The 24840-nt window shown below is 41.0% G+C and overlaps 2 protein-coding genes across 2 annotated transcripts in view; both read left to right on the top strand.

Moving 5' to 3' along the window:
* dpydb (dihydropyrimidine dehydrogenase b) overlaps nt 1-1941 on the top strand; it is a 13531-nt gene extending 11590 nt beyond the window's left edge. The window contains exons 22-25 of the mRNA XM_076745938.1: nt 19-168; nt 359-421; nt 770-847; nt 943-1941. Of these exons, the coding sequence (XP_076602053.1) occupies nt 19-168; nt 359-421; nt 770-847; nt 943-1107 (456 nt within the window). The 3' untranslated portion in view covers nt 1108-1941. The remainder of the gene's footprint in view (nt 1-18; nt 169-358; nt 422-769; nt 848-942) is intronic.
* Nucleotides 1942-3508: 1567 nt separating this feature from the next.
* LOC143329059 (polypyrimidine tract-binding protein 2-like) lies at nt 3509-24840 on the top strand. Its single transcript, XM_076744733.1, has 17 exons — nt 3509-3592; nt 5652-5673; nt 6090-6141; nt 7113-7276; nt 7803-7874; nt 7982-8053; nt 8140-8298; nt 8623-8733; nt 9354-9522; nt 13684-13761; nt 14990-15102; nt 18708-18741; nt 21005-21097; nt 21750-21866; nt 22200-22299; nt 22424-22501; nt 22672-24840. The coding sequence occupies exons 1-17, from the start codon at nt 3585-3587 to the stop codon at nt 22799-22801; spliced, it is 1572 nt and encodes a 523-aa protein (XP_076600848.1). The 5' UTR covers nt 3509-3584; the 3' UTR covers nt 22802-24840.

Raw genomic sequence — 24840 nt, forward strand, 5'->3', positions numbered from 1 at the left:
GTGTGTGTGTGTGTGTAGAGCCTCCCTAGCTTTGGTCCATACCTCCAGCAGAGGACAGATGCCATTGCAGAGTACAAGAAAAAGCTCAGAGACACCAGTGAAACTGATGTGATGGAGGCCAATATCACTCGGGTCAGCACGCCCAAAAAACCTGTTCCCGCTGTCAAGGTACACACACACACACACAGGGTCACTATTTCTTTGAATGTATTAATTTTTGTTCTATGAAATACGTTTTTAACCAATAAAACATTTATGCATACTGTGTATACGTGTGTGTGTGTGTGTGTGTGTGTGTGTGTGTGTGTGTGTGTGTGTGTGTGTGTGTGGTGGTGGTTTGGTGATGGTGTATTTGTAGGATGTGATAGCCAGAGCGCTGCGCTACATTGGAGCATACCAGGAACTGAACAACTTGGAGCAGGTACTTATTTATTTCTCACATTTTGTTGTTACATTTTCAGAATTAAACTGGTACAGTTGAAGTGCAGCTCTCGTGATCAACAGATAAAAAATGTGTGAGGTTCTGATATGGTAATCACCTACAGTCAGCAGAGTAAAGGCCACGTCTACCACAGACTGTTTTTTGTCTTATGTAAGGTTACAATATTAACTTGTACTGTAGCTGTTGACCTTCATAAACAAGCAATCAATATATAAAAATATTCCAGCAGTGTTACAGTGAGTCCTCGTGTGGTGACAGCAGCTGTAGTACCAAGAAAAAATTAATATAAACTGATCTTAATCATGACCCACCCCTCCATGTTCTCAGGTCCAGGCTCTGATAGATGAAGAGATGTGTATCAACTGTGGTAAATGTTACATGACCTGCAATGACTCTGGGTACCAGGTACGTCTGTCGTCTGTTAGATAAAGTTAGTTTTCTCTGTTTTTAAGACTAATCCGCCTCAGTCGTGAAACATGTCTTGCTTATTGTCTTTCCAGGCTATAGAGTTCGACCCGGAGACCCACCTTCCCATGGTGACTGACAGCTGTACAGGCTGCACTCTGTGCCTCAGCGTCTGTCCAATCATAGACTGCATCAAGATGGTTACCAGGAAAACGCCCTATGAACCCAAGAGGGGTGTGCCCATTAATCCTGTCTGCTGAGGGGAAAGATAAACAAATCGTTCCACCTATTTAATAATGGAGATCAGTTATTATGAAGTTCTGTTTCTGCCACATGAGGCCTGAGACATTTGTAAAACTGTTAGAAACACTGTGTCCCATTTGTGTGAGCTGTCTAGAGTCAAAAAGGATAGAAAAATGACCTCCAATGCATTGATATGTTCATGGGAAATGAAGTCTTAAGTCTAATACTTTGTGAATTTCCCTTGGGGATGAATAAGTATCTATCTATCTATCTATCTATCTATCTATCTATCTATCTATCTATCTATCTATCTATCTATCTAATACTAACACCAGTAACATCACAGGAGAAAGATGCAAACAGCCTTTTAAGGTTAATTAATTTGTCGATAATTTAACAGTAATTCTGACAAATTATGTTAACAATTGTGGATTTGGTTTTGTTATCCCCCTGGCAATGATTTATATTGAATGTGATAATAGACAATTTCAAATTAACTGTGCATATACTGCATGTAAAAGCAAATGCATATTTGATATGGTCTTTGATTTAAACAAAGGTTCTGCAATACAGCAAGTAGGAGCGGGAGGTCATCAGTAGTAGGACATGTAGGACAGGACATACACATACTCTATGTCCTGTCACATATCTCAGACACAGTGGATCAAACTGGGATGAAGGTCATGGGCTGTGCTTACAGACAATGGTGGAAGAAGTATTCAGAACCTTTATAATATAATAACTACAATTAAAAATGTGCAATACCCCAATGTAAAAATACTCTGTTACATGTGTTATCAGCAATGTACCAATGTATATTAAAGTATAAGCAAAATAAATCATTGGGCTGGATGTGTCAAATAATATAAATGTAATACATGCACATATGTGCATATACATGTATGTTAGTAATTGTAATTACTTTATTAATATTTAAATCACACACACATATTTACACAGGGATTCCTCCCAGCAGCATTTATTGTTGGTCAAGATGATGCTCATTTCCTGTGTTTTACATATTATTTGGTAGAATCTGCACAAAGAAGCTCAAAATAATATTTTGAGCTTCTTCGTGCTTTACTTGAGTACATAATATGTACTCAAGTAAAATACAGGTACCTCAGAAGTAGAGTGTAATACTTGAGTAAATGTATTTAGTTACATCACAGTTTACAGAACACCATGTTTGTATGGCTGTCCCTTCTGTCCTTCAAACTGCCTGTGAGTGTTAAACCATGCAGCCGGCTGCACACATCCCCATGCAGGTTGTAATCCAGTCACTTGCTCAAAAATGGAAAGCCAGAGGAGTCACAGTCTGTAAAAGATCCCTGTGTTGTTCGCCTACTTACGGCCCAGGGAGCATTTTTTAACCTTGACCCAAATTGCATGATTTGTGAGTTGAGTAGCATGAGTGTGTTGAACATACTTAACAGTTCAAAGGGAATATTGAATGGAAGGAAGTCACATGTGGAACCAAACATCCTGTACAACACTGTATGAGACAAACTATCCTACCGTTACACCCCTGCTCTCCAGTTTATCGATTCTCTTTCCTTTGTTGTGTGACCACTCCAGCAACACACTCAAATCCTTTCTACTTTGTCTCATCAGGGTGATACAAAAGGTGTCTGCAGATTTGTGATGTTTCAGATTGACTGCAGCCTGTATATTTTAGATCAAATTTGGTCGTCGGATTTGTGAATGCATATTGCTTTGCCTTCACATATCTGTGCTTGGCACCAACTATTACCTGAAGAGTGATGATTGCTCAGATATATTTCGTGCTCACTCAGCAGATTTGATGTAAATGAACTTCCTTATAGTTATGCACGTTGCTGTGGCTGAGAGGTCTGAAAATGTTTTTACAGACTGTTATACACTTCTTACTTAGCTTATTCTGCTGTAATGTCTTATTTTAGGCATTAAAGAAGCATGCAAGACAAACTGAGAAAGGCATAAATGAGTGATTGTGCATGTAAAGTCTGCAGAGAAGAAACTGATTAATCCCAAGAAATATGAACACAGCCACAACTCACTACACACAAACAAGAATTGCTAAGGTATTTGTTGACCATGTTACATATGGGAAAGAAGGCAGAAGAGAGGGGAAGTCCAATTTACACAAATAAAAAAGTGCAACTGCAACTTCAAAGAGTTCATTATATGTGAGCACATGTAGGAGCTGAAGACAACATTTTGCTATGAACAAAATTTACCAAATGGCACTCGTTGCACTATTTTGTTTCATTGTTAGTAAACCAGTCACTTGCTGAGGTACCCTCCTAAGCAGAAGGTGGCGGTACTATATCTAACATTACTGTTGGTAGCCAATGGCCATTAACAGAAGAAGATAAATAAGCAGTAGAAGAAGAAGAGGAAGAAGAAGAAGAAGAAGAAGAAGAAGACGAAGAAGAACGCCCATTTTGCTCACACTGTCAAGGCATCGAAGTGTGCTGAAATATCAACAGACAGAAGAGGACAAAGAGCTGCAATGGACGGGTAAATTTGTTTATGTTACAACTACAGCTTTTGGCTGCACTTCCGACAGCCTTGCATACGACACAGGCGTAAGGTGCCGTTCCCTGTGCTCAATTTAAGATATGCTAACTGTTAGCTCAGGAGGAACCTTTAAACATTACTGTATATTGCGAATAACATAACGTTAGCTAGCTAACAACACCAAGCCCCAGTCCAAAAAGTGATAGTTTAATGTGGTTTTCCTTGTGGGGAAGCACACATTTATGGGAGAACATGACTTGAACATATATTACGTCTTATGTGGGTCCTCTGTCTTCGGCAATGTGACAGTTGGCAAGTTAGTTGGCGAAAGGTCGTTATTCAGTTCAGTATATATCAACTTCTCTCATGCGTAAAATGAACGTGAGGTTAAACGTTAGCTACATTAATGTCGCCACCGGTTAAAGTGAAATGTGTGCGTTGAATGTTTGTGTGTTTGATGAATGGCGACAGTTGTTGCGGGTTATTATTAATGCCATTGTAATAAGCTGTTAGCCTATTTCTTATTAATGAACCATGTAATCGCCGATATGTTACGCGCATCTGTCAGTTTCTAAGGGTCCTTTGTTTGAAGCTACACGGTACCTCCGCCGGCTTATCGTTGTTGTATAAAACGTCAGCTACTCCATTATGAGCACAGGTACTTATCATTAACATTTGTGCAGGTGCACCATCGAGTGATCGTCGCATGCGACGTTACAGAATAACAAAATGACGTAATCAAAAACGGCACAAGGCATTTATTTCTCAGAATAAAATGAAACGCTATTGAGTAGCTGAATTCTTATGTTTGCGTGGCAAGGTTTCAAATATCTAAGAGGTAATTGTGCTATTATTTAGTTCTCCAGTTTGATTTTGGGTAAGGTCATAATGGTTTTGGTTGTCATTGATGTTCCTTCCAAATTATTGTAAGTTAGTAGTTAAAGGGAAACATAAGAGGATGCAAAGAATAAACTTTATTTCTACAGCGCCATTCATACGACAACTGCAGCTCAAAGTGCTTTACAACAAAGAAATCACATTCACCAAGAGGTTTGCATAAAAGATATGAAGATATGAATAAATGAGGGTGAGAATGAGAATGGAAGCAGCAAACGTCTCCACGCTCTTCTTTTTCCTTTACTACAGTGGCGGTTTGCAATTTGAGACTCAATAGGTGAGAGCTCAGACAGTATTTTGCCTTATGTGCAAACTCTACCAATCGACACCTCTGAGGCAAACGAGCATAAATGAGTCTCCCAATTTCCTGACAGACACAGACAGACCAGGCTTGATTAACCAAAGTAAGCCTGTTTCAGCCTACCCCAGAACATCTTCCCAGGGGTTTAACCTTACTGTGGGTATTATCTGTGGCAGACACAGCCTGACGCTGCTCTCAAAAAAAAAAAAAAAAAAACCCACCCTGTTGTGGTGCTGTGAAGGTTAAAAAACACACGCCACAGTCTTTTATAAAGAGAGTGCACAACATGAGATGGAAACTAAAACCCCCTGAATAGTAGTAATAAAATAAAGTTAAAAGTAGAATGCATACAATCAAGTAAAATGCAACGTTTTCAAAGAAGTGCTGTGTAACATAAATGTGAGGCAAAGCGCAAAGGTTTCAGGCCTGTTTCAGGAAGTCATAGCTGGTTAAAGGCTAAAGTGAAGAGATGAGTTTTTTAGCTGACTTTAAAAAATATTTAGTGAGCTGGCTTCCCTGATATGTGTAGGTAGGGTGTTTTGGATTGTTGTTGATTGTTGAGGATTGTTGGAGTAATTCAAAGATTTGCTGAATTATTGAACCTGTGAAAGTGTTAAATGGCTAAATGTGCTTCTCCATTAAGAACCAGGAGTGTGAAAAAGTTTAACATTTAAACCTCTGTATTTCATGATTTTTCCTCAAAATGTCACTGAGTTGTTCAACCCATAACATTTTCATCCAGGCTCTTAACAGCACCAGTCTTTCCTTTTGAGTAATTGCATTTCCTTGAGAATATTATGTAATATTACCTTTTCTGTTTTTCTTTTGTTTTTCATCTCCCTGCATTGTCTCCGTTGGCAGTGATGTTGCGGTTGGTGTGAAGGCAAGCGCTCTTTATGTTTTCCTATTTTTACCAAAACACACCTGCATTTATCATATCTACATGATATTGTCCACAAATGACAATAAGATAACATGTGGTTGAATTTTGTTGGATGGTAATAAATGACAGAGGGTGTAATATCATTATGCAAAAGGAAAGCCATTAAAGTAATTTGTGATTTATATATTTGTAATTTTATTCTTTGATGCTGAATGTTACAATGAGCAAGATGTCCAGAAATTTTCTAGCATTGCTTTTCAGTAAGGCAAACAGAGGTTATGCAGTATAATGTTTGACATATTTTTGGTAGTAGTATTACATCACTGTAGTTATAATGGTAATGTTTTTAAAATTTGTCAGATGTTGGAATGAAAATGAAAGTTTAATTTCTTTTCCTTTTTTTCTTGATTTTCCAGAGAGGCTCAGATGAGCTCAACATGTACGGTAGCAGCCCCAACTCCATGACCGGTACGTTCAGTTTTAACTAGGATTGGATCAGCAAACACAACCCACCATCATTTAAAGCTAGAATCCACGCTTTTAGTGCATGGGGAAGTGGTCAGGAAGCAAAGGTCTGATCATGGTACTTGAACCCAGATGGGTCGAGACATGACAGAGGCTGTCTGGCAGTGAATGACATACCTGCACAGATGATCAGAAACCTGTAAAATGTTTGAACAGATAGAACAGAATTTACACCAGTTTAGGAGTACATGCTGTGGGGGCAAGTATTAACCAAAATCTCAAGTGCCACATTGATTGGTGTAAAAGAGTGTAGCTCATCACATATTTAGTCATAACTCCAGATACCTTTGAGCAACCCCGACTAAACTCACACAATCTCCTGAACATACACATCGAGTTTCGTTCAAATCTGATGAAGGTGCACAGTTATTGAAATACTGCAGACTTTGTGATGAAACAAGTGGGTGATTGGTCTTACACTTTGTTTAAATAGAATTTAACTCGCTGAAGGGACTTTTCTCACCCTTGTGAAGCCTGAAACACGCTTGTTGCTGCTCGCTGCTGTAATGTTGACCAATTGTGCTGCTTCCCTCTGTTGTGTGCAAAAGGGCTTGAACCTACAAATTGCCGTTTGTTGCCATATTATCAGGTTATTTTTCTGTTGACCTAATGATAGAATAATTTACCAAAAGGCAATTTTCACAGCAGCTGTTTTGACAGGTCACAGTAGGAAAAGCGCAGGTGTTACGAACATTAACAGTGGCTCTCAGTGTGACAGTGAGCCAGCATGAGCAATAGCAGGACCTGAAACTGAAGCAGCTAAATGAAGCTTAGTCACTATTTATTTTAGAATTTGCACTTGTGCTTTATTTTATTTTGTTCTGATTGAAATATGCTTCAGCTTTGATCTGGAGTTGTGGTGTCATATGATGACTTATTTATTTTTATTTATCTGTGTGTGTGTCCATGTTCAGCAAACGGCAGTGACAGTAAAAAACAGCGTCTGGATGAGTCCCCTCCCTCCAGAGTTCTCCACATTAGGAAACTTCCCAATGAAGTGTCAGAGACAGAAGTCATTGCTCTGGGGCTGCCCTTTGGAAAGGTCACCAATATACTGATGCTGAAGGGCAAAAACCAGGTAAAACAAACAGAACTGTACACCATCAGCCAATATAAAACAAGAAGTGTGCAGTGACTATGCTTACATGCACACTAACATTCCACTATTATTCCGAGTATGACAGTTTTGTGTAAACAGCATATTCCCTTGCTGACAGTTTGCAAGGCTGGGTTAGAGATGCATGCACAAAAGAAAAGCCCACATTTCTGCTGAGAAGGAAAAACACACCCACTTTCAAACATTATGAAAGACATGGATATCAGCAGGTTTATGGATATGTCTAATATTGCAACACTGACCTTTTCAAGAAGGTGGTTGAACTAATGAAAGAGGGAGGTTGTGCTTGTTAATCAGAGTCTGCTTGGCTGCATGCACACGGGAATATTAGTGGAATATTCATTTTCATGAGCCATGTAAACAGCTTTGTACAAATACTGTATTATTGGAAAGAGGGCAAAAACCTTATTATTTTGTTCATGTAAACACAGTCATTGTCCTGGAGGTGATTTGCTGTCCTGCTAAATCTGTTACTGTGTGCTTCCAGGCGTTTCTGGAGTTGGGTACAGAGGAAGCAGCCATTACTATGGTGAACTACTACACAGCTGTCACACCACAGGTCTGAAATACATCAGTGTCCATTCAAGTTACACATTATTAGTAAGTTCTGTTCTTGTTGTAAGGGCAACTAATTGAACTGTGTTTTATGAATGTTATTTTGTTAAGGTCAGGAACACTCCTGTCTTCATCCAGTACTCCAACCATAAGGAACTGAAAACAGATTCAGCTCTGAACCAGGTATATGCTTAGATATACTGTATTTGAACACCGAACACTATTCTGCAACCAAACCATGGTTGTATTTGTTTTTTCTGCCCACCCAGAGGGCCCAGGCAGTGTTGCAGGCAGTGTCAGCAGTTCAGGATGGAAGCTCTCCATCGTCTGACCCTGGAGTTTTGGACCTAGCTCCACCTCCGAGCCCTGTCCTGCGAATTATCATTGACAATATGTTTTATCCTGTGACTCTGGATGTTCTACAACAGGTAAAACCTGAACACATTGTTTACATCCACCATTCCGACTGAAATGCACGGCCCCATAGCCAAGTTTGATATCTTTCCATATGTTTGGACCTTCTTCTCTTTATAAAAAACAGCATCTGTAAGGCAAAAAAGAGCATCTCTGGAGAGGAAAAGATAAGAAATCAACATTTCATCGATGATCACTGCCACCCTCTCACATTTTGTTAACCCCTAATTGTGATTACGATTGTGTGTCAGCACAGTTTAAGATACAATGTCATAAATGAGGTTTGGTTGCTCAAATCATGTTTCTGGTATTCTCTGTGAATTCTGTGATTCTTCCAGATTTTCAGTAAATTTGGGACAGTGATGAAGATTATAACCTTCACCAAGAACAACCAGTTTCAGGCCCTTCTGCAGTTCAGCGACCCGGTCAATGCACAGCAAGCTAAACTGGTAGGATCACACACATATGAAAATTATAGCTGTTAGACCAGCAACCAGTAGAAAATTGTAAGAACAGGTGTTGTTGTTGTTATTGTTGGCATTCAACAATTAGTTTCTATGAGGCTTTGACGGTGTGTCTGAGGAAAGTTTACTCTGATTTTTTGTGATTTAATAATACTAGTAATAGGTTTTGATGTACTTCATATCCAGTATTGGTAGAACTATAACCTCCTGTCTGCTTTACAAGAAATTCTTTACATTTTATGTTTAATCTCAGTGACTTCACAGAGGTCTCCTTTTGTCATTCTGCCTATTTGTGCCCAACATGCAAATTATGCAGCAAATACCTCACTTTCAGGTCTTTTAACATTCTTAGCTCTAGAGCTAGACCGATATATCGGCCTGACTGTTTCATAATTGTAGTAAGTCCCGATTGGTTTGAGTCTCAAAAAGGGGATCTGTATCTGTATACTGAAGTATTAGCTGATACATGGTAATGAGACTTTTTTAAACTCCTAAATATCAATGTCAGTATTGGTATCAAAAATCCTGGCATAAAACAAGCTAAATGTAAATATGTTAAAACACTATGATGAGTCTTTCTCTCTGGTTCACTTTCTCTTCTCCAGTCTTTGGATGGACAGAACATCTATAATTCATGCTGTACTCTGCGGATAGACTTCAGTAAACTGGTCAACCTCAACGTCAAATACAACAACGATAAGAGTCGAGATTACACCAGACCAGACCTTCCTACTGGAGATGGGGAGTCAGCCAACAAGGACCATTCTTTATTGGGTAAATCCACCTCGACTTTCATCCATCACATCCATTCATATCTTCTTCTGTCATATCCATTATACTTTACTGTCACACCTGTGGCCCCTTTCATGCACTCAATGAAAACTCCTCTCTAGGTCTTTCTTGTGCCAGTAGTGCTGCTCAGTCATACCTCAGTCGTGGGCAAACCCAAGGCAGTAAATGTGAAGCCAAAGACAGTTCTCTTGGTAAAGACACACCTGTATGGCTCACCATCATTCTGACCAATGCATCACCCTGTCCACTCCATCTCTGTTTGTGCATTTGTATGAGAGGTTCAGCGTATTAAGTGTCATCCCAAATCAGTGAACAGGGAGAGTAAGAGGACCTTAATGCCCTCCAACAGTGAGTGGTGGTGCAGAATAATGGAGGAAAAAAAAATATGGATATCCTGTTTACGAACAATCGAGGAGTATTCAGCGGCATCACGATAGCTCCTATAGGGACGTTTCAGAATTCAAAGTAAAGCAATTTGCTGCAAAGCAGTAAAATTCCTGTTTAGTGCTCAGTTTGTATGTGGCACTTGTCCTGGGATTTCTAAAACAAGCCATACTTAAATAAACATCGATGTGCAATGGTACAGTGAGAAACAACAGCGACGAACACCAATAACAGCAACCCACAATACACAGACTTCATCAATGGGCCGCAAAAATTCTGTAAGAAGTTTTTAAGGTAATGTCAAGGACACAGAAGTCCCTGTCTGTATGAATGTATGGAAATCCTGCTGTTCACCATCAAAATATACCAGACATTAAATATTTGGCATCTATGTTATATTAGTGCCAAACCTCTCATTAGAAGTAATCACACTGTATACAGGCAAAGCTATGCACATAAACTGTGTCAACACAGGATTTAAAAAGTGTTATTTATCAGCCACACACGTCTAGGATTATTTTTTCCCTCTAAAATGTTTTAAACACAGCACCGTGATGCGTTCTCATCAGTCTGTCACCTCTATCAGTTGTGACCAGTTTGCGCACTAAAAGTCTAAATGCACAACACACTGATCCCCAGTGCACTGATCATAGAGCCTGACAAATGCTTTTACATTCATTAGCAGCCAGAAACGCACAGTAACTGTGTAACTGTGTGAGCTGCCATACCTTAAATCAATTCAGTTATGTTTTTGTTTGTCATCAGGATAATGGAAAATTATCATGAAAATCCGTGGACGGGTGTAGCCTGAGCCAAAGAAGGACCCTTTACATTTGGAGCAGATCTGAATTATTATTATTAACATTGTGAGATCAGGCATTTGGCCTTGGTGGAATAAATGGCATACACTAGATGGTAGTTAAGTTCAGTAGAGACAGAACATAGCCAATTGTAGTAATATGATTGCTCCACACCTCAATCCAGCCTGTTCATGCTGGAGATGCCAGCAGACACAAGTCACCCTCAGTTTCCATCTCTGTTCTCTACTTTCATCATAGTCAGTCTTGTGGTTGGTCTTTTTGAGACTCTGTAAAGTTTGCAGCCTGTCCTGCTCTTCCTCCTGCTCTGTGAACAATGACGCAGCTAAAAACAGTGATTCAGCTGACAACATATGGGTCAAGGTCAGCTGATGACTCGAATCATCAACATTTAGGGGGAAATCCTAGAAACAACACAAGTCATAACAGCAGCTGCGTGAGTGAAGCATCCATCAGTATCCGTGGTGACAGTGCGAGTCAGTAGCGAAGGGCTCATGAGGAGGGACTGCTTTGGCAAAGAGCCCATCGCTTCCATCTCTCCATTTTTCTCCACTGATTTCTCTTAAGCACCGTCTGTCTCAGGGGGGCCTTCTTTGGTGAAGCATCAGCCAGAACAGCTAAGACTGAGCAGGACTATGGCCAACAGACCAATGAGAGGCAGGTTTTCAGTGTGGTGCACATGGTAGCATCTGATACTGTGAGAGAGCATTTTGTCACAGTGGTTTATTTAGCAATATGAATGTGAATACACACACTTTAGAGTGTATTTAAAATACAGCTGCTCTCCTGTATGCTGCATCAGTAGAGTTTGTTCATGCTGTGACTGATGTCAATATAAGTTACATGTTGTATAACCATATTTTCTGTGATCATAGAAGGATTCTCAACAAATAAATTCAGATTGTTCCTTTCTGTGCCATTTTACACATTCAGAACCTTTATGCTTAAAAGATTCAAGGTTCACATTAATAAGATTGTTCATTTGCCGTATTTACACTGAGACAGTTTGCTTTCTGTAACCATTTCCCCTGTTCATACTAGCCTTTAAGAGATGAACTTCTAGTATGCCTCTGGTCAGTAACTGGGTCAGTAAGCAGGTTAGCAGCAGGTGTGCAGTTAGCAGCAGGTGTGCACTCAATCAACTGCTTACTGACAATAAGATGTGCAGGTTTTGTTATGTAATAGAGAATTAACAAATTAGTACAGGGTACTTATGTGGTAGTGGAGGCCAAGGCAAAGAGAGCAGTTCTTTGTCCTGTGGAACGACTCCTCTGTTCACCCTTTCATTTATATCTTCCATCTCTTCCAGCCACCAACATCTTTATTACTGTTTTTTTTTTTTTTTTTTCATCTTGGTGTGATTGTGGATCTGTCAAAGCACACACTAACCAGGATACACTTTATTTGATAAGGAAATCCATTTATTTTCTCTCTGTAAGGTAGGTCCATCCTAGTTGACATTATGGCCGCAATTTGTGCCACTTTAACACAGCAGCAGTATTATTCCTGTTTCTGTTTAGTGTCAGGTTTCCAGTTCACTGCAGCGCTAAAACATGTACACAAAACTAGAGTTTCCAGAATCTTACTGGGAAGTGATGTTGATCTAATCCTTAATGAATTGTATATTTATATTTAGTTATTTAAATACTAATGCTGATACACTGTGATGCACAGAGAAATCCCGTTCATGCAGCGGATGAGAAACAAATACTGTGCATGAGCCGGTTTGAAGTTGGAGATGAGACGTGAGCCTTTTTTTAGATCCCTCCTGAGGAATGTGTGTCCTTCCTGCAGTGACGTGCGTCAGCTCAGGTGGATGTGTTTTGATGTCATGAGCCTGCCGGTGTTCATTAGTATGGCTGCGATAATGGTTCAAGATTTTCAAAAGCTTTCAGTGTTGTCAGTTTCATGAATATTTAATCAACCTCAAGCTTTTTTTGAATGCTTGTACTAGCACTGTTATTTATTTATTGTTTTTTTTTAAATTGAGCTTAGGCAAAACTAAATGGACAATCAGATCTTTCATTTGAATAATTTGTAATCCATCTTGAATAAGTGCAGTTCTAGTAAACAGAGGATACAACTACAGACAGTATTTACAGCTTCTACCAGTGTCCACATTGAATTTTATGTTGTGTGACATTGGGTCGTTCTCTGATAGGACCAAAGAATATATACACCAGACAAATAAATAAGAGCACTGTTGCTGCAGTGCAAACAGAACAGTGTTTTCAGAGTTTGGGGCATATTGTGCAACCAGCGGACTGACTGGAAGAATACAGGTCTACTCCTTCATGCACAACAGCTACGCCAGAAGCACCTTGCATGTACATGTGACTTCTATGTGAATCATACAAACTCGTATGATATTTCAGTGTAGTTCAACTCGAGAGGGGCTGTCTGTTACTCACAATGTTATCACATAGCCTGATATGGCTTTCACTCACAACTGGACAGTCTCTCTTTGGTTGTAACTCTGCCCAGAAGTGAAGAGCTCCACTCCACAGTGACACAGAAACAGTTAAAGATCTGGCTACTTGTATTGAAAGTAATGGAGACATCTCAAAATGCAGTATTTGTGATAAGAAACTAACGGGAAAATTCCATGTTAAGTCCCATCTTTGTATTGTATTTGTATGTTGACATATTAGTATGCTATCATAACTTAGTTTAACTCATCCGTGTGTCCAGATAATTGATGATGAACTGATTTCCAGTTACTTTCTGGTGCCTGTAGGCTATAAAACCAGGTTCATACATGTGTAATTTTAGATAAATGTTTGGCTTATTGATAATGTTTATTCACTCCAGTATAATGCTGTTACAGTGTAAGTATTTTACTGGCTTTAGGCTGTTTGGTGTGTTGTGTTAATTGCACTCTTTGGTGTGAGGTTAGATGAGTGTTTTTTTTGGTCTAAATCTAGTTGTCATTGTCTTGTAGGTACCCCATCTGGAGCGCTAGCTTCCTACTCTAGTGGAGGAGGTTACTCATCTTCTCTCTCCCTCTCGCAGGGTGGAGGTACCTATCTTTTCTTTTTAAATTCTTAATTCTGTTTTTCCATCACTCTGTCTCTGCTCTTTTCTGTCCCGCTGCTGTCCTGTCTCTTGTCATGTCCCTTTCTGGTTGTCTGATTGTGCCAGGGCTGGAAAATTGGTTTTGTCTGTGTGGCATTATTGGTTGGTTGATCAGTTGTCAGATGTTTAGTTTATTTCTGTGTTTAGAATGTAAAGAATCTTTATTATTGGCCAGTTGACAGTTAGTTACTGTAACTGTTACACAGTACTGTATTAGCAGAGCCTTACATTAAACTGAAGGTTCCTCAGCTAGTTACCACGTCACCAGCTTCCAAATTTTAGTGGAAAAGCCTTTGCAGATGGAGAGTCAGTTCACTTTCTCTCAATATTGGCACAAAAGAGTACAGTTTATGTTTATTGAAGTCATGATCATAGATTGCTGTTTTACAGACATTGTTGTGTGATGTTTTTCATATGCAGTAACAGATCATGCACAGAATTGAATTTACCTTGAAGCCTTGAATATTGGGAAAACTCTTCTAGCTGCGAGGGGACAGTGCTAACCACTGAGCCGCCATGCTGGAGTACATTTACACTGAGTCATTTGGCTTTTAATTACATTCAAATGGGAGAGTGCATAATCCCCACTTACACTGAGTACATAGTTGGGAAAGACCGCAATGAGTTATTTGAGTCGTTTAACCCAATTTGCAAACACCACGCTCAAACTCAAACAAATGTTCATTACTGAAATTAAAGCAGCTTGGATGAACATTTATTCCCTGGGGATATTCTGTTTTGCAGCAAGTGCAGCTTTCTCAGCGTACCTTTAAATAGCAATGTGTGTTTTGATCAAGATGATGTTGATGTTGTTTATTTATTGCAAAATAATTACGAAAAGCTTGATTTAGCTCATTAGCTTGAAAGTTACCAAAGCTTAACATGACATGTAGCATATCACCATGGCATCAAGCACATCACCATCTCTGCTTTGGATATCCTTTTTGTTTTTTCTTCATTCCAGTTTCTCTGCATGTTTTTAATGCTGTAGCATTGCATTTCTGTTGAAACTGTTTCTGTCATTCAGAATCTATTCAATCTATTGATCAGGAAGTGTTCGTCTTGACAGAAGTTAATATAGTTAGTTTTAAGTCTGTAAGTTTTATCCTGTTTCTGTTGAAGTATTGCACGTGTTATTCTCACCTTTTTATTGTCTTGTGTTTTCCTAACAGGAGCCATTAGTCCACTGAGTGCTGCTGCAGCAGCGGCAGCAGCTGCTGGTCGTGTTGCTCTGTCTGGGTCCGGGGTGTCAGGAGTCCTGTTGGCGTCCAACCTAAATGAAGAGGTACACTAATCACAAGTGGAACTGTCAATGAGTTTTTGCAGTCTCTGCTTTAAGTCACTCATTTCAACTTTTGAACAGATGCTGAATGATTTTCTTGAGTTGATAGTCGTGTGAATTCCTGTGTTGGTGTGTGGCTGTGTGTGTGCTTAGCCCACTTCACGGTATGATTTATCATGTATCTTCCACCTAGATGTAGTCCGTGTAGGACAGTTAAAATCACAGCTGACTGCGGGCTGTTAAGTGTCAAAGTATAGAACATATTCGCCAACTATTAGGTGTCTAAACATTTAAAAGTATTGAAATATCTTAGTTGTTCATGTTATGGGCACTGTTTCTTAACTGCACACTGAAAACTCACCTGTAAACTCTCTTCTTCTGGCAAGGACAGCTTGACAGAGTTTATGTTCCAGAAAGTCCACACAGGACAATCGTTTTGCTGCGTGTCGCTCCCCGGTAGAGTGTATTCATACATCCTGTTGGAGTGTGGAAAGCTCTAGAATGCTTCCTAATGGTCAGTTTGTCTTGTTGTGAAGAACTTTCTCTGTCAGATTCACGAGACTGCCATCACTGTTAACAACGGTATCAGACTGAACTTTCTGAGCAGCTCTTTCTGACATTCCTTACTTGTTCACAAGCGAATGGGGACCCTGTGAATTACCGGTTGTTTGTTTGCATGCATGTGTGGGGGTGTGTGTGTACTTGTACTTGTACTTGCTATGCAGTGAGGACCATGTTTTTAACCAACAGAGTAGGGACTTTTTTAGAAACTTCAAAGGGCTGTTTAAAGGTTCAAACTTGGTTTTAAGGGTCAGGTTAGAATTAGATATGAGTTAGGGTTAGGCATTTAGTTGTGACGGTTAAAGTTAGGGTAAGGGGTTCGGGAATGCTGTCACGTCAGTGAGGGTCCTCACATGTATAGAAGTACAAGTATGTGCGTGCATACGTGTGTTTTTTTTTGTGTGTGTGCGTGGAATCTCCATATTGATTTGGGTTCTTCATGGACTGTCACAGGTCCCAAAATGAAATGTCTTAAATATTTTCAACTCCTTTATGTTTGAGCACCATGTGTCTCTATATCAGATCTTAAATGTTCTGTTTTTGAAGCCTTGTGGTTTGCTCTAATCTGAACACCTACATACTTCTATAATTTTTACGTTACATTTCTGTTTCTTCTGTCAAGTTTCAGTTTATTCTCTAATTGTAACTGTGCACCTACTCTTACATCTGTATCTCTATACCGACAGTATCTGTGATCTGTTTCTGTGTGTTCCATCTATCTCGGAGTCCTTCCCTCTGTTGTCTGTGTTGCTGCACAGTGGAGTGGTGGTTTTCACACTTGTGTCCCCCTTCTGGTAAAGTCTTGGTGCAACAGCTGACTTGTGGCTGTTTGGTAGCAGCTAATGACGATCAGCTTGAGAACAGCAGCTCCTGAACACATGTGGGAGTGTACTCATTACAGTCCAGTGGCTAGGTAGAGGCTGAGTGTGCTGTGGCCATTCTTCATGTTGTGAGTGTTTGATCCAGGGGATTGTCTTTCAGTTACTTGTTCTCTCCTTTCTCTAATGTGTCATCAAATTGGCCGACGTCTGTGGTCAGCTTTCAGTCATTTCCATGCAGTACTCTTACCTGTGTTTCCACATGGAGTAGCAATAGAAACCCCTTACAAACACTTTTCACCATTTGCCCTCAGTGTGGATTAAATTAAAATTTAATACTGGTAAAACATCAGCCAGTGCTGATGGATTGTGTGATATCACGTCCTTTATTTCCAGCACAGCCACAGAGTAGGGCCCTATGAAATCCTTTCATTTTTTTTTCCAGATTCCCTTTTGATTTCTCCCCAAGTTCTGTCCTTTCATTTTTATTTCTCTGTGTCTTACAATTCAAGCACATTTCGTCATCAGAAAGAGTGACTAATCGTGTGGTGGGTGAAAAAAATTGCTTGATCAGAAACGGGACGCTTTTTCATTTTTTTCCAACAGAATCCACACATACAGACACCAAGTGTTCAGGAAACTCGCGTCTTGTCGGTGTGGTTGCATTTCTGCTGTCTCTCTCGCTTTCTCTCTCTCTCTCATAGGGTGGCGTTGACAAAACTGTGCGTGTGTGTGTGATAGCGAGAGAGAGAGAGACACCAATACATGCAGCATAGTTGTCTGTTTATTCGGGCTAAGTGCTGTGAAAAAATGCTGATAATGACAAAACAGAACTCAGGTTTTTTTTAAAATAGATTTCTTCCTCATTTTAGTCATTTCTGTGATGATCTGCAGTTTAAGGTCAATTCTGTTTTTATTCTGAAATTCAGGGATTCTGTCTGTGTTCCTGCAGCGCAGAAATCATAGGGCCCTACAGCTGAGCTGGACAAGAGAAAATGGTTTGATTAGTTTCATTTATGTGCGGCGTGCAGTGATCGTGGACATGCTCCAAACTTCAAGTTAGTTGAACACCTGCCTCTGTTGCAGACCCTCATCCCCGAACCTCTTGACTGGAAATGAACACATTTCCTTGTATTGAATCACTGAGAATGCAGCCTGTCCAGGTGCAGTTTTCAAGTTTGATGGCAGTGTTTGTGTGAATTTATATCCCACAAAGTGAAACTTTGCATCAGCAGTGGACTCTGTTAGCACAGTATGCTGAGCGTCCCATTCAGAGGTGATGGCCAGATGACACAGGTCTCATGTGGGATGCTGGACATCCCGCACAATCAAAAGAAATATGGCAAATTGATTTGTGTTCCATTAGTACTTTGGTAAATTGTATTTGAGGATTATCTGCTTTGAAAACAGGAAAGTAGTCAAATTGAAGTGTCATTGTTCGTATACAGCTCCTTTTCTACGTATCTTTGTCAGTTCAGTCTGCCAGTCATAGACAGTAGTCCTTTTGGCACCTGTTGCTTCCCGTTACATGTGATCTGATTGGCTATCTGCTTCATGGAACTGCCCCCTTTTGGTTTGATATCTCCTGCCACTCACTCTGTCATTCACTTATTTATCTCATGCTTTCTTCATTTTGCCATCCTGGTGTATTATTTTCTACCTCCCTCACATCCTTTCTTTTCCTCACTGATAAATGCATCCAGCAGGGTGTGCGTGCGTGTGCGCGTGTGCGTGTGCATGTGTGTTTGGAATCAATCCAGCAATCATTCAGACTCCGTTGATGTTCCACTGATGCTCTGTTTACTGACCTCTGCTTTGGTTTTTGTCCTCCTCTCCTCCTTTCTCCCTTCCCCGCCTCCTTCCTTCCCTCCTCTGCTCCCCCCTTCACACATTTATTTTCTCTCCATTTGGCCATACATCCTTTAATGTTGTACACTCCTCTTAAAACCCTCCCCCCTCCCATTTACGTTTGTCCCAAATTTCTTTCACCTCCTTTTTCCTCTCTTCGCTTTTCTTAATCCGGTCTAACCCGACTTTGGGTTTGCCGTTTTGACCCCTCCCTAAACCCCCCATGCCTTTCATCTTTGCTGCACCCCGCATCATCATGGAAACCACCACCTCCCCCCTCGTCCAACGCTGGGCGGTCTGATCTCTACCTTCGTCTCTCCTCTTCCTCCTCCTCTGCTCCTCCTCTTCCTGTCCTCTGCTCTGCGGTCTCTCTCTCTAAAGATGGTCACGCCTCAAAGTCTCTTTACCCTCTTCGGTATGTTCAACCTCTTCTATTCTATCTGTATATCTCTCTCTGTTAATCCAATTTTGTTCACTTTCTTCAGTGATGTCGTGGACACGCTATTCCTCTATATCTTTCTGTATCTCCAAGCCTCCCTCTATCATATCGTACACTCCAGAGTTAAAATCTTCTTCCGTCTCTACATTGGAAGAATAGTGAGTCTGAGAGACTGTCTGATTGGTCAGCTTATCTCTTAACTGATGAGAACAAAGACACCAAAATTATCCATGTGTCGTCCTTTGTCTGTATGTGTCAACACATGCAGACAAACCTGATCCACAGATTGTAAATGTCATCAGTCAGAACGTTATCACGTTGGGATTTCTCGCAGCTGTAGCCGCTGATAACTGAAAGCTGGTTTTGTGGACAGGGTGTTTCCATACGAGCGGTAGAGTAAAAAGTGCTGCTTAATTTGACTTGCTGTTAGCTTCTTGCCATTAAATGATTGGCTCATATTTTTTCCCATCTGCCTTAAAACAATAGTCAGGTCTATATGAACATTGAAGCGGGTTTTGCTTGCTCTTCATTCATTCTGGTCATGCTGGCTAAAATGTGTTTCAGTGTAATTGATGGGGAACAAAATCCACAGGATTGGAGGATATAAGGAAGTGCAATAGGAGGGGATCTTTTAATGGCTGGCATGAACAGGAGGAATGGCTACAGCAAGCAAAACCTGTGGGCACCCGGACATTGTTTTAAGACTGATGTAAAAACAAAAAAAAAAAACACACTTAAGCTTAACCTGCATAAAACTGATCTGCCAATGAAACTCTGGTTTTGACTGATTTGAAGGAAACAGATGCTGATCAAGGTGAGAAGCCAGCACCTCCAGAATCTGCTTCACAGTAAAAGCTTCAGTAGAGGCCTGACAGCACAGCTGGAGTGATGAGGAACCAGTCTGCTAGATGAAGGGAGTGGGGTTGTGTCCCACCACTGGTCCACTGTCCAGTTTGCAAAATACCAGATTTGGGAAGCTGTGACGCTAACAAACCTCTAATCCAACCTCTAATTCGTATTGCACTCTTTGTTTGTGTTGGCAAAAAGCAACATGGAAAACATGAAACGCTTGCAGGTTTTATTTCTGTAAGGAACACAAAGACAAATTAACACTCTGGGACCGGTTTTGGACTAATTTACTCAATATTTGCTATACTCAGATGTCAACCTCGAGTCTGTGTGCTCATGGTTTTTAGTCCATCGGAGCCTCCACTCTATCAGGGACACATGGATCATTGAAGTGTTCATGTTCTCACCACATTATCGGTTAAGTTGATCATGACTGTGCGGTGTACTCACTAAGACTCTCTCGCTCTTAAAGCCTCTGCATCTCTTCCTTTCTTTTTCCCTTTTCTCTAGATTTGGTACGATTAGTTATTCTACAGCTTTGCAGTTGGGGTTACCTGCCACTCACACACCGAAACTAGGCACGTGAGAAGGGTCACATAAGACTGTCAACCAGCCCAGCAGTGTTTCTGTTTTTGTCCTTGCACCAGTTTTAGCTCCTCTCAGATAGGCACAGATCTTTCACAAAGACTGAAATAGAAAAATCTAAAAAGAACTTACTTTTTGTTGAGGACTTCTTTGTGCATTTACTGTACATGTTTCTGTCTTAGGTTAGTGCATGTCTGTTGAAAGGTTTTCTAAAATGTGTCTTACACTGTCGACCATCATCAAGCTGGAGTTGTGAGTCATGCACACGTTGTTCAGTAGAATACTCCCCCCTCAGCCAGACGCCAAGCGGTCTGAGGTGCATGTCAGAGGTAAAGCTGAGGCGTCTGACTCTTCTCACTGGTTGACAGTCATAACATAAAAGCTCTCGGTTACACAGACGCGTTGATTGAGTTTCTAGTGCAAGTCAAAAGGGAAGATTCCATCTTTTCTTTTCATTTGTCTTTCTAGCACTAACTTTATTCCTTCCATCCCTCACACCTCTCCTTCTTTTATCTTCGTCGGCTCCATCTCTCCTGCTCTGTCTGTTCTGTTCTCCTCCTCGTCTTCTTCTTCTCCTCCCTGCTCTCTCTCTCCCTCTCTCGGTCTCTCTCTCTCTGTCTGTCTCTCTCTCTTGCTCTCTCTCTCTCTCTCTCTCTCTCTCTCTCTCTCTCCCTCTCTCGGTCTCTCTCTCTCTGTCTGTCTCTCTCTCTTGCTCTCTCTCTCTCTCTCTTGCTCGCTCTCTCTCTCTCTCTCTCTCTCTCTCTCTCTCTCTCTCTCTCTCTCTCTCTCTCTTCCCTAACTTCAGGGGTCTATGGTGATGTCCAGAGGGTGAAGATCCTCTACAACAAGAAGGACAGCGCTCTGATACAGTTGTCTGATGGCAACCAGGCTCAGCTGGGTGAGTGTTTATGAGAACGATATCCTTCAGTAGTATCAGACTGCAAAATGCATTGAATCAAGACGCGGTAACTTTATTCAAATCTGAAGTGATTAGTCCATTTTCAAGTACAAAACATACAACAGTTTGAAAGGAATACAGCATGCTGTCCAATCCAAGAAATAAATGTTCATGTGCTTTGGAAACGTGCTCCAAATTGATCGTGATGGGAATGCATCATCATGTCTTATCAAGCTTTTTTGAGATGACTTTGGCTCAGGCCTAAATTTATTGTGAAGTAAAGATAGAACATAAGTGTATATTCTCTTAACATACATAATTTGTTTTATTCTACATTATCCACATCGTATAGCACTTTAAATGTCTTCGATTGTCTTTGTGTGTTTGAAGAGAGAACGTCCTCTTGTGGGACCATAAAGAGTTGAAGTGTGGAGTCAGGTTCAGATGTTAATGTTAAGGTTTACCTGTTGATACACACTGCAGCATGAGTCACTTCCTCATTGCATTTGTGACCACACAACAAGCTCTTGGCTTTGTTGTGATTCACGTGATTCATGTATCAACCTGATCCACGGTAGCATCAGATGTGGAAATGCTGTCAGGCTTTTAGATGAATCACTCATCCGTATTTTCATTCTTTCCTCACCTGTAGCCATGAGCCACTTGAATGGTCAGAAGGTGTTCGGTAAGGTGATGAGGGTGACACTGTCTAAGCATCAAACTGTGGCTTTGCCTAGAGAAGGACTGGATGACCAGCTGCTGACTAAAGGTAAGGGGTAATCTGCATCCTGGACGGGAGCTTTTCAGTGTCTTGTTGAATATTGAGCTGTGATGGTGCCTGTTGAATTGTTAAGTCAGCAGTTTACATCGTCAACAGCCAGATCAGACAGTCACAAGCAATTAGTCTTAATCTTACATATTTTCAACCTCAGTCACAGCATTGAACTTAAATCTGAGAATGCCTCTGAACAATGTGGAAGTTATTGTTCTGTAACGATGACTAACAAACAGCTGCTCAGTTGTTCTGTGTCATGGAGCTCTCTGTCAGCATCAGTTGCACCTAAAGTTATTGTCATGTCAATATTTTGTTGTTGTTGGGCAGATTTTTCTGGCTCACCCCTCCATCGCTTTAAGAAGCCAGGATCTAAAAACTTCCAGAACATCTTTCCTCCATCTGCAACTCTTCACCTCTCCAATATCCGGTGGGACGGCCGCGACACGTCACTCAAATGATGTTCTTTTTGTGTTAGACAGGCAAATAGTTGAATCAGCAGTACGATCACTTCTGCTTCATGCTACAATGATAGTTTGTCTTTGCATGTCCAGGGATGGAGTGGGAGAGGACGATCTACGCCTCCTGTTCTCAAACAGTGGAGGAACTGTCAAGGCCTTCAAGTTCTTCCAGTAAGAAGCACGTCATTATGGATCTCCTCATGACACTACAGATGTCTGTCTGTGCTTTCATTTCTGTAGATCGCCCTGGTCATCTTGCAAGGCACCAAAAAGACTCAACATACAAATGTTTCATACATGGTTACATGTCCTGCTGTGTGTCTCTGCTCCTTCGTCATCAGGGACCGTAAGATGTCTTTGATCCAGATGTCGTCTGTAGAGGAAGCCATCCAGGCTCTGATGGATCTCCACAACTACGACATGGGAGGGAATCACCACCTGAAAGTTTCCTTTTCAAAGTCGACCATCTAGCCCTCACGCCCGACCCCGAAACCTTAATGTCTGCGATGAGCGAGGAAGTCACAACCGTTTTTTGTCTTCTTTTCAACTTCTTCTGTTAACCTCTTCAGAGCTATCCCCCAAACCTTAAATTAAGTAGTACAATATTTTATCACTGAAAATGTGCTTCAATGTCCAAAGCTTGAAATTCAAAGTAAATCATTTGAAATAGTCTTCAGTGAAAATGGTGGGAGAAATCCAAACCCAGACAGCACACTGTGTTGACAGTAGAAGCAGCACAGAGACCAGGCCTGGCCTGGAGGTACTTTACAGTTTGCTAATTCCTGCTTTGACCCGTGTGACATGTTAAACACCAGCTGAAATGTGTCTTTTTGTGATGTAGAAGTGTACTCATGGGTGAATCAGTACACTGTGACGACATCACTGTTGGGTGTGGTTACAGGTGCAGCAGAGCACACTTCTGACCACACCCAAACACAGCCGTGGGTGGTGCTGGTCAGAGGTGAAACACACTTGAAACCCTCAACCAGAGGAGAGCGAAACAGCACTTTTCAGCCTGCTGTTGCTCTGTACCGCAGTAGAGAGGGTTGGCTGTGTTTCGTCCTGCCCTGCCCGGCGATCACCTGTCCGTCTGACTGTTTCCTCTTTTTCTTGGATTTTCTGTCCAGATGTAACGAATCTGTTATTTTTCTATACATTGCGTCACTCCTGCAGTCATGTGACCTCTCTGTCCTTTTCAGCTGCTGTCATTTGAAGATGTGTTTTTGAACAGGTTGTTGTGATGTCATCCTGCTAATGTGCGCGCTTTGGTCCTCTCACAATCAAACAGGGCATCTTTTTTCTAGCATAAAGGAGTAGATGTGGTTGTCACTAAAGGTCAAAGTGTGCTTCAGGCCGTTCTCTCATCTGCAATGTAAATATGACCAGTTTGACGTTACCAGCACCCAAAGTTACTTTGTGGGCATTTAGCAACCTACACTAAAAAAGCTTGTAGCTTTAACAAACTTACTGCGCTACAGAGTCACTTTTAAATGTAGTTTAAAGACCAGACACGACTAAAGTTCGAGGACTTTGGAAACCAGAAATCCTCAGAGGAGATAGAATGAAGTGCTTGTTGTGCAGCGTGGTGCCGTTTCTAAATTTCAAGAGGCAGCTCTTCTTAACTGGCCTACTCTCTTGCTGTTATTCCCACAGCTGAACAATCACTTTGAAGCTGTTTGTACATGATTTGATTAAAAGCGTCAAGTTCATTGTGGGCATGTTTAAAGGCATTCTGGGAAACGGGAAAAGTAATTTGAGGCTCACGGCGTTGGTTGAGCACCGTCGAATACTCCTGATGTTTCTGTTAGAAAATAACTTGGAATGTATTGACATGAACTCACTGCTGACATGTCAGAATACCGAGGATACGAAGGTGGAGCCTGCCTTGAAGAACAGCCACCCGTAACGTTCCTGCTCAGATCCCACCCCAGTGTTTTCTAAACCGTGGCTGTGAGTGGGTGCACACACACATGCGTACACATCCACAGCTAGACAAGGTTTCAACATGTGATTCTGGTCTGGGGACCAAAGTACATGTGCCTTTAGTGTGTGGTGTGATTTGATCTCCTGTGTCTCCTGAACACATTATTTTACTGCTGATGTCGGGTGACCCTGTGTTGTAAACCTGTAGAACCTGTTAATTATTTTTAAGTTGAAGTGAACCTCATCTCCCCGGCCCTCGTGTGTGTTTTAAGTGTGAGTTTGCGTATCAAGTGGAGATGCACAGAAGACTGGGTCAGTGTTTCAACGGAGGCCGCCTCCAGAGTGGGTTTTTATTTTTCGTTCATCTGGTTCTCGGCCACGTTTTTCTGTTAGGAGATTGTTGTAAATATTCTACTTGAGTTCATACTATTTTGTGGTAAAGTTCCCGATTACCCCAAATTAAACATGTCTTTTCTACCAACGAGCCCAAGTTAAATTGTGTGTGTGTGTGCTTGTGTGTGTTGGGACTAGGTTCAGGCCTCCGCTCTCATCTGTATCTTACCTGTCAATAAACTTCTCTCACTCTG

The sequence above is a fragment of the Chaetodon auriga genome, chromosome 12, assembly GCF_051107435.1.
Source record: "Chaetodon auriga isolate fChaAug3 chromosome 12, fChaAug3.hap1, whole genome shotgun sequence".
Lineage (NCBI taxonomy): Eukaryota > Metazoa > Chordata > Actinopteri > Chaetodontiformes > Chaetodontidae > Chaetodon > Chaetodon auriga.

Coding starts and splice junctions, on each gene's coding strand:
- LOC143329059 (XM_076744733.1), top strand. Junction 6,142..7,112: donor CAGCCCCAACTCCATGACCG/GTACGTTCAGTT, acceptor GTCCATGTTCAG/CAAACGGCAGTGACAGTAAA. Junction 9,523..13,683: donor CAAGGACCATTCTTTATTGG/GTAAATCCACCT, acceptor ATTGTCTTGTAG/GTACCCCATCTGGAGCGCTA.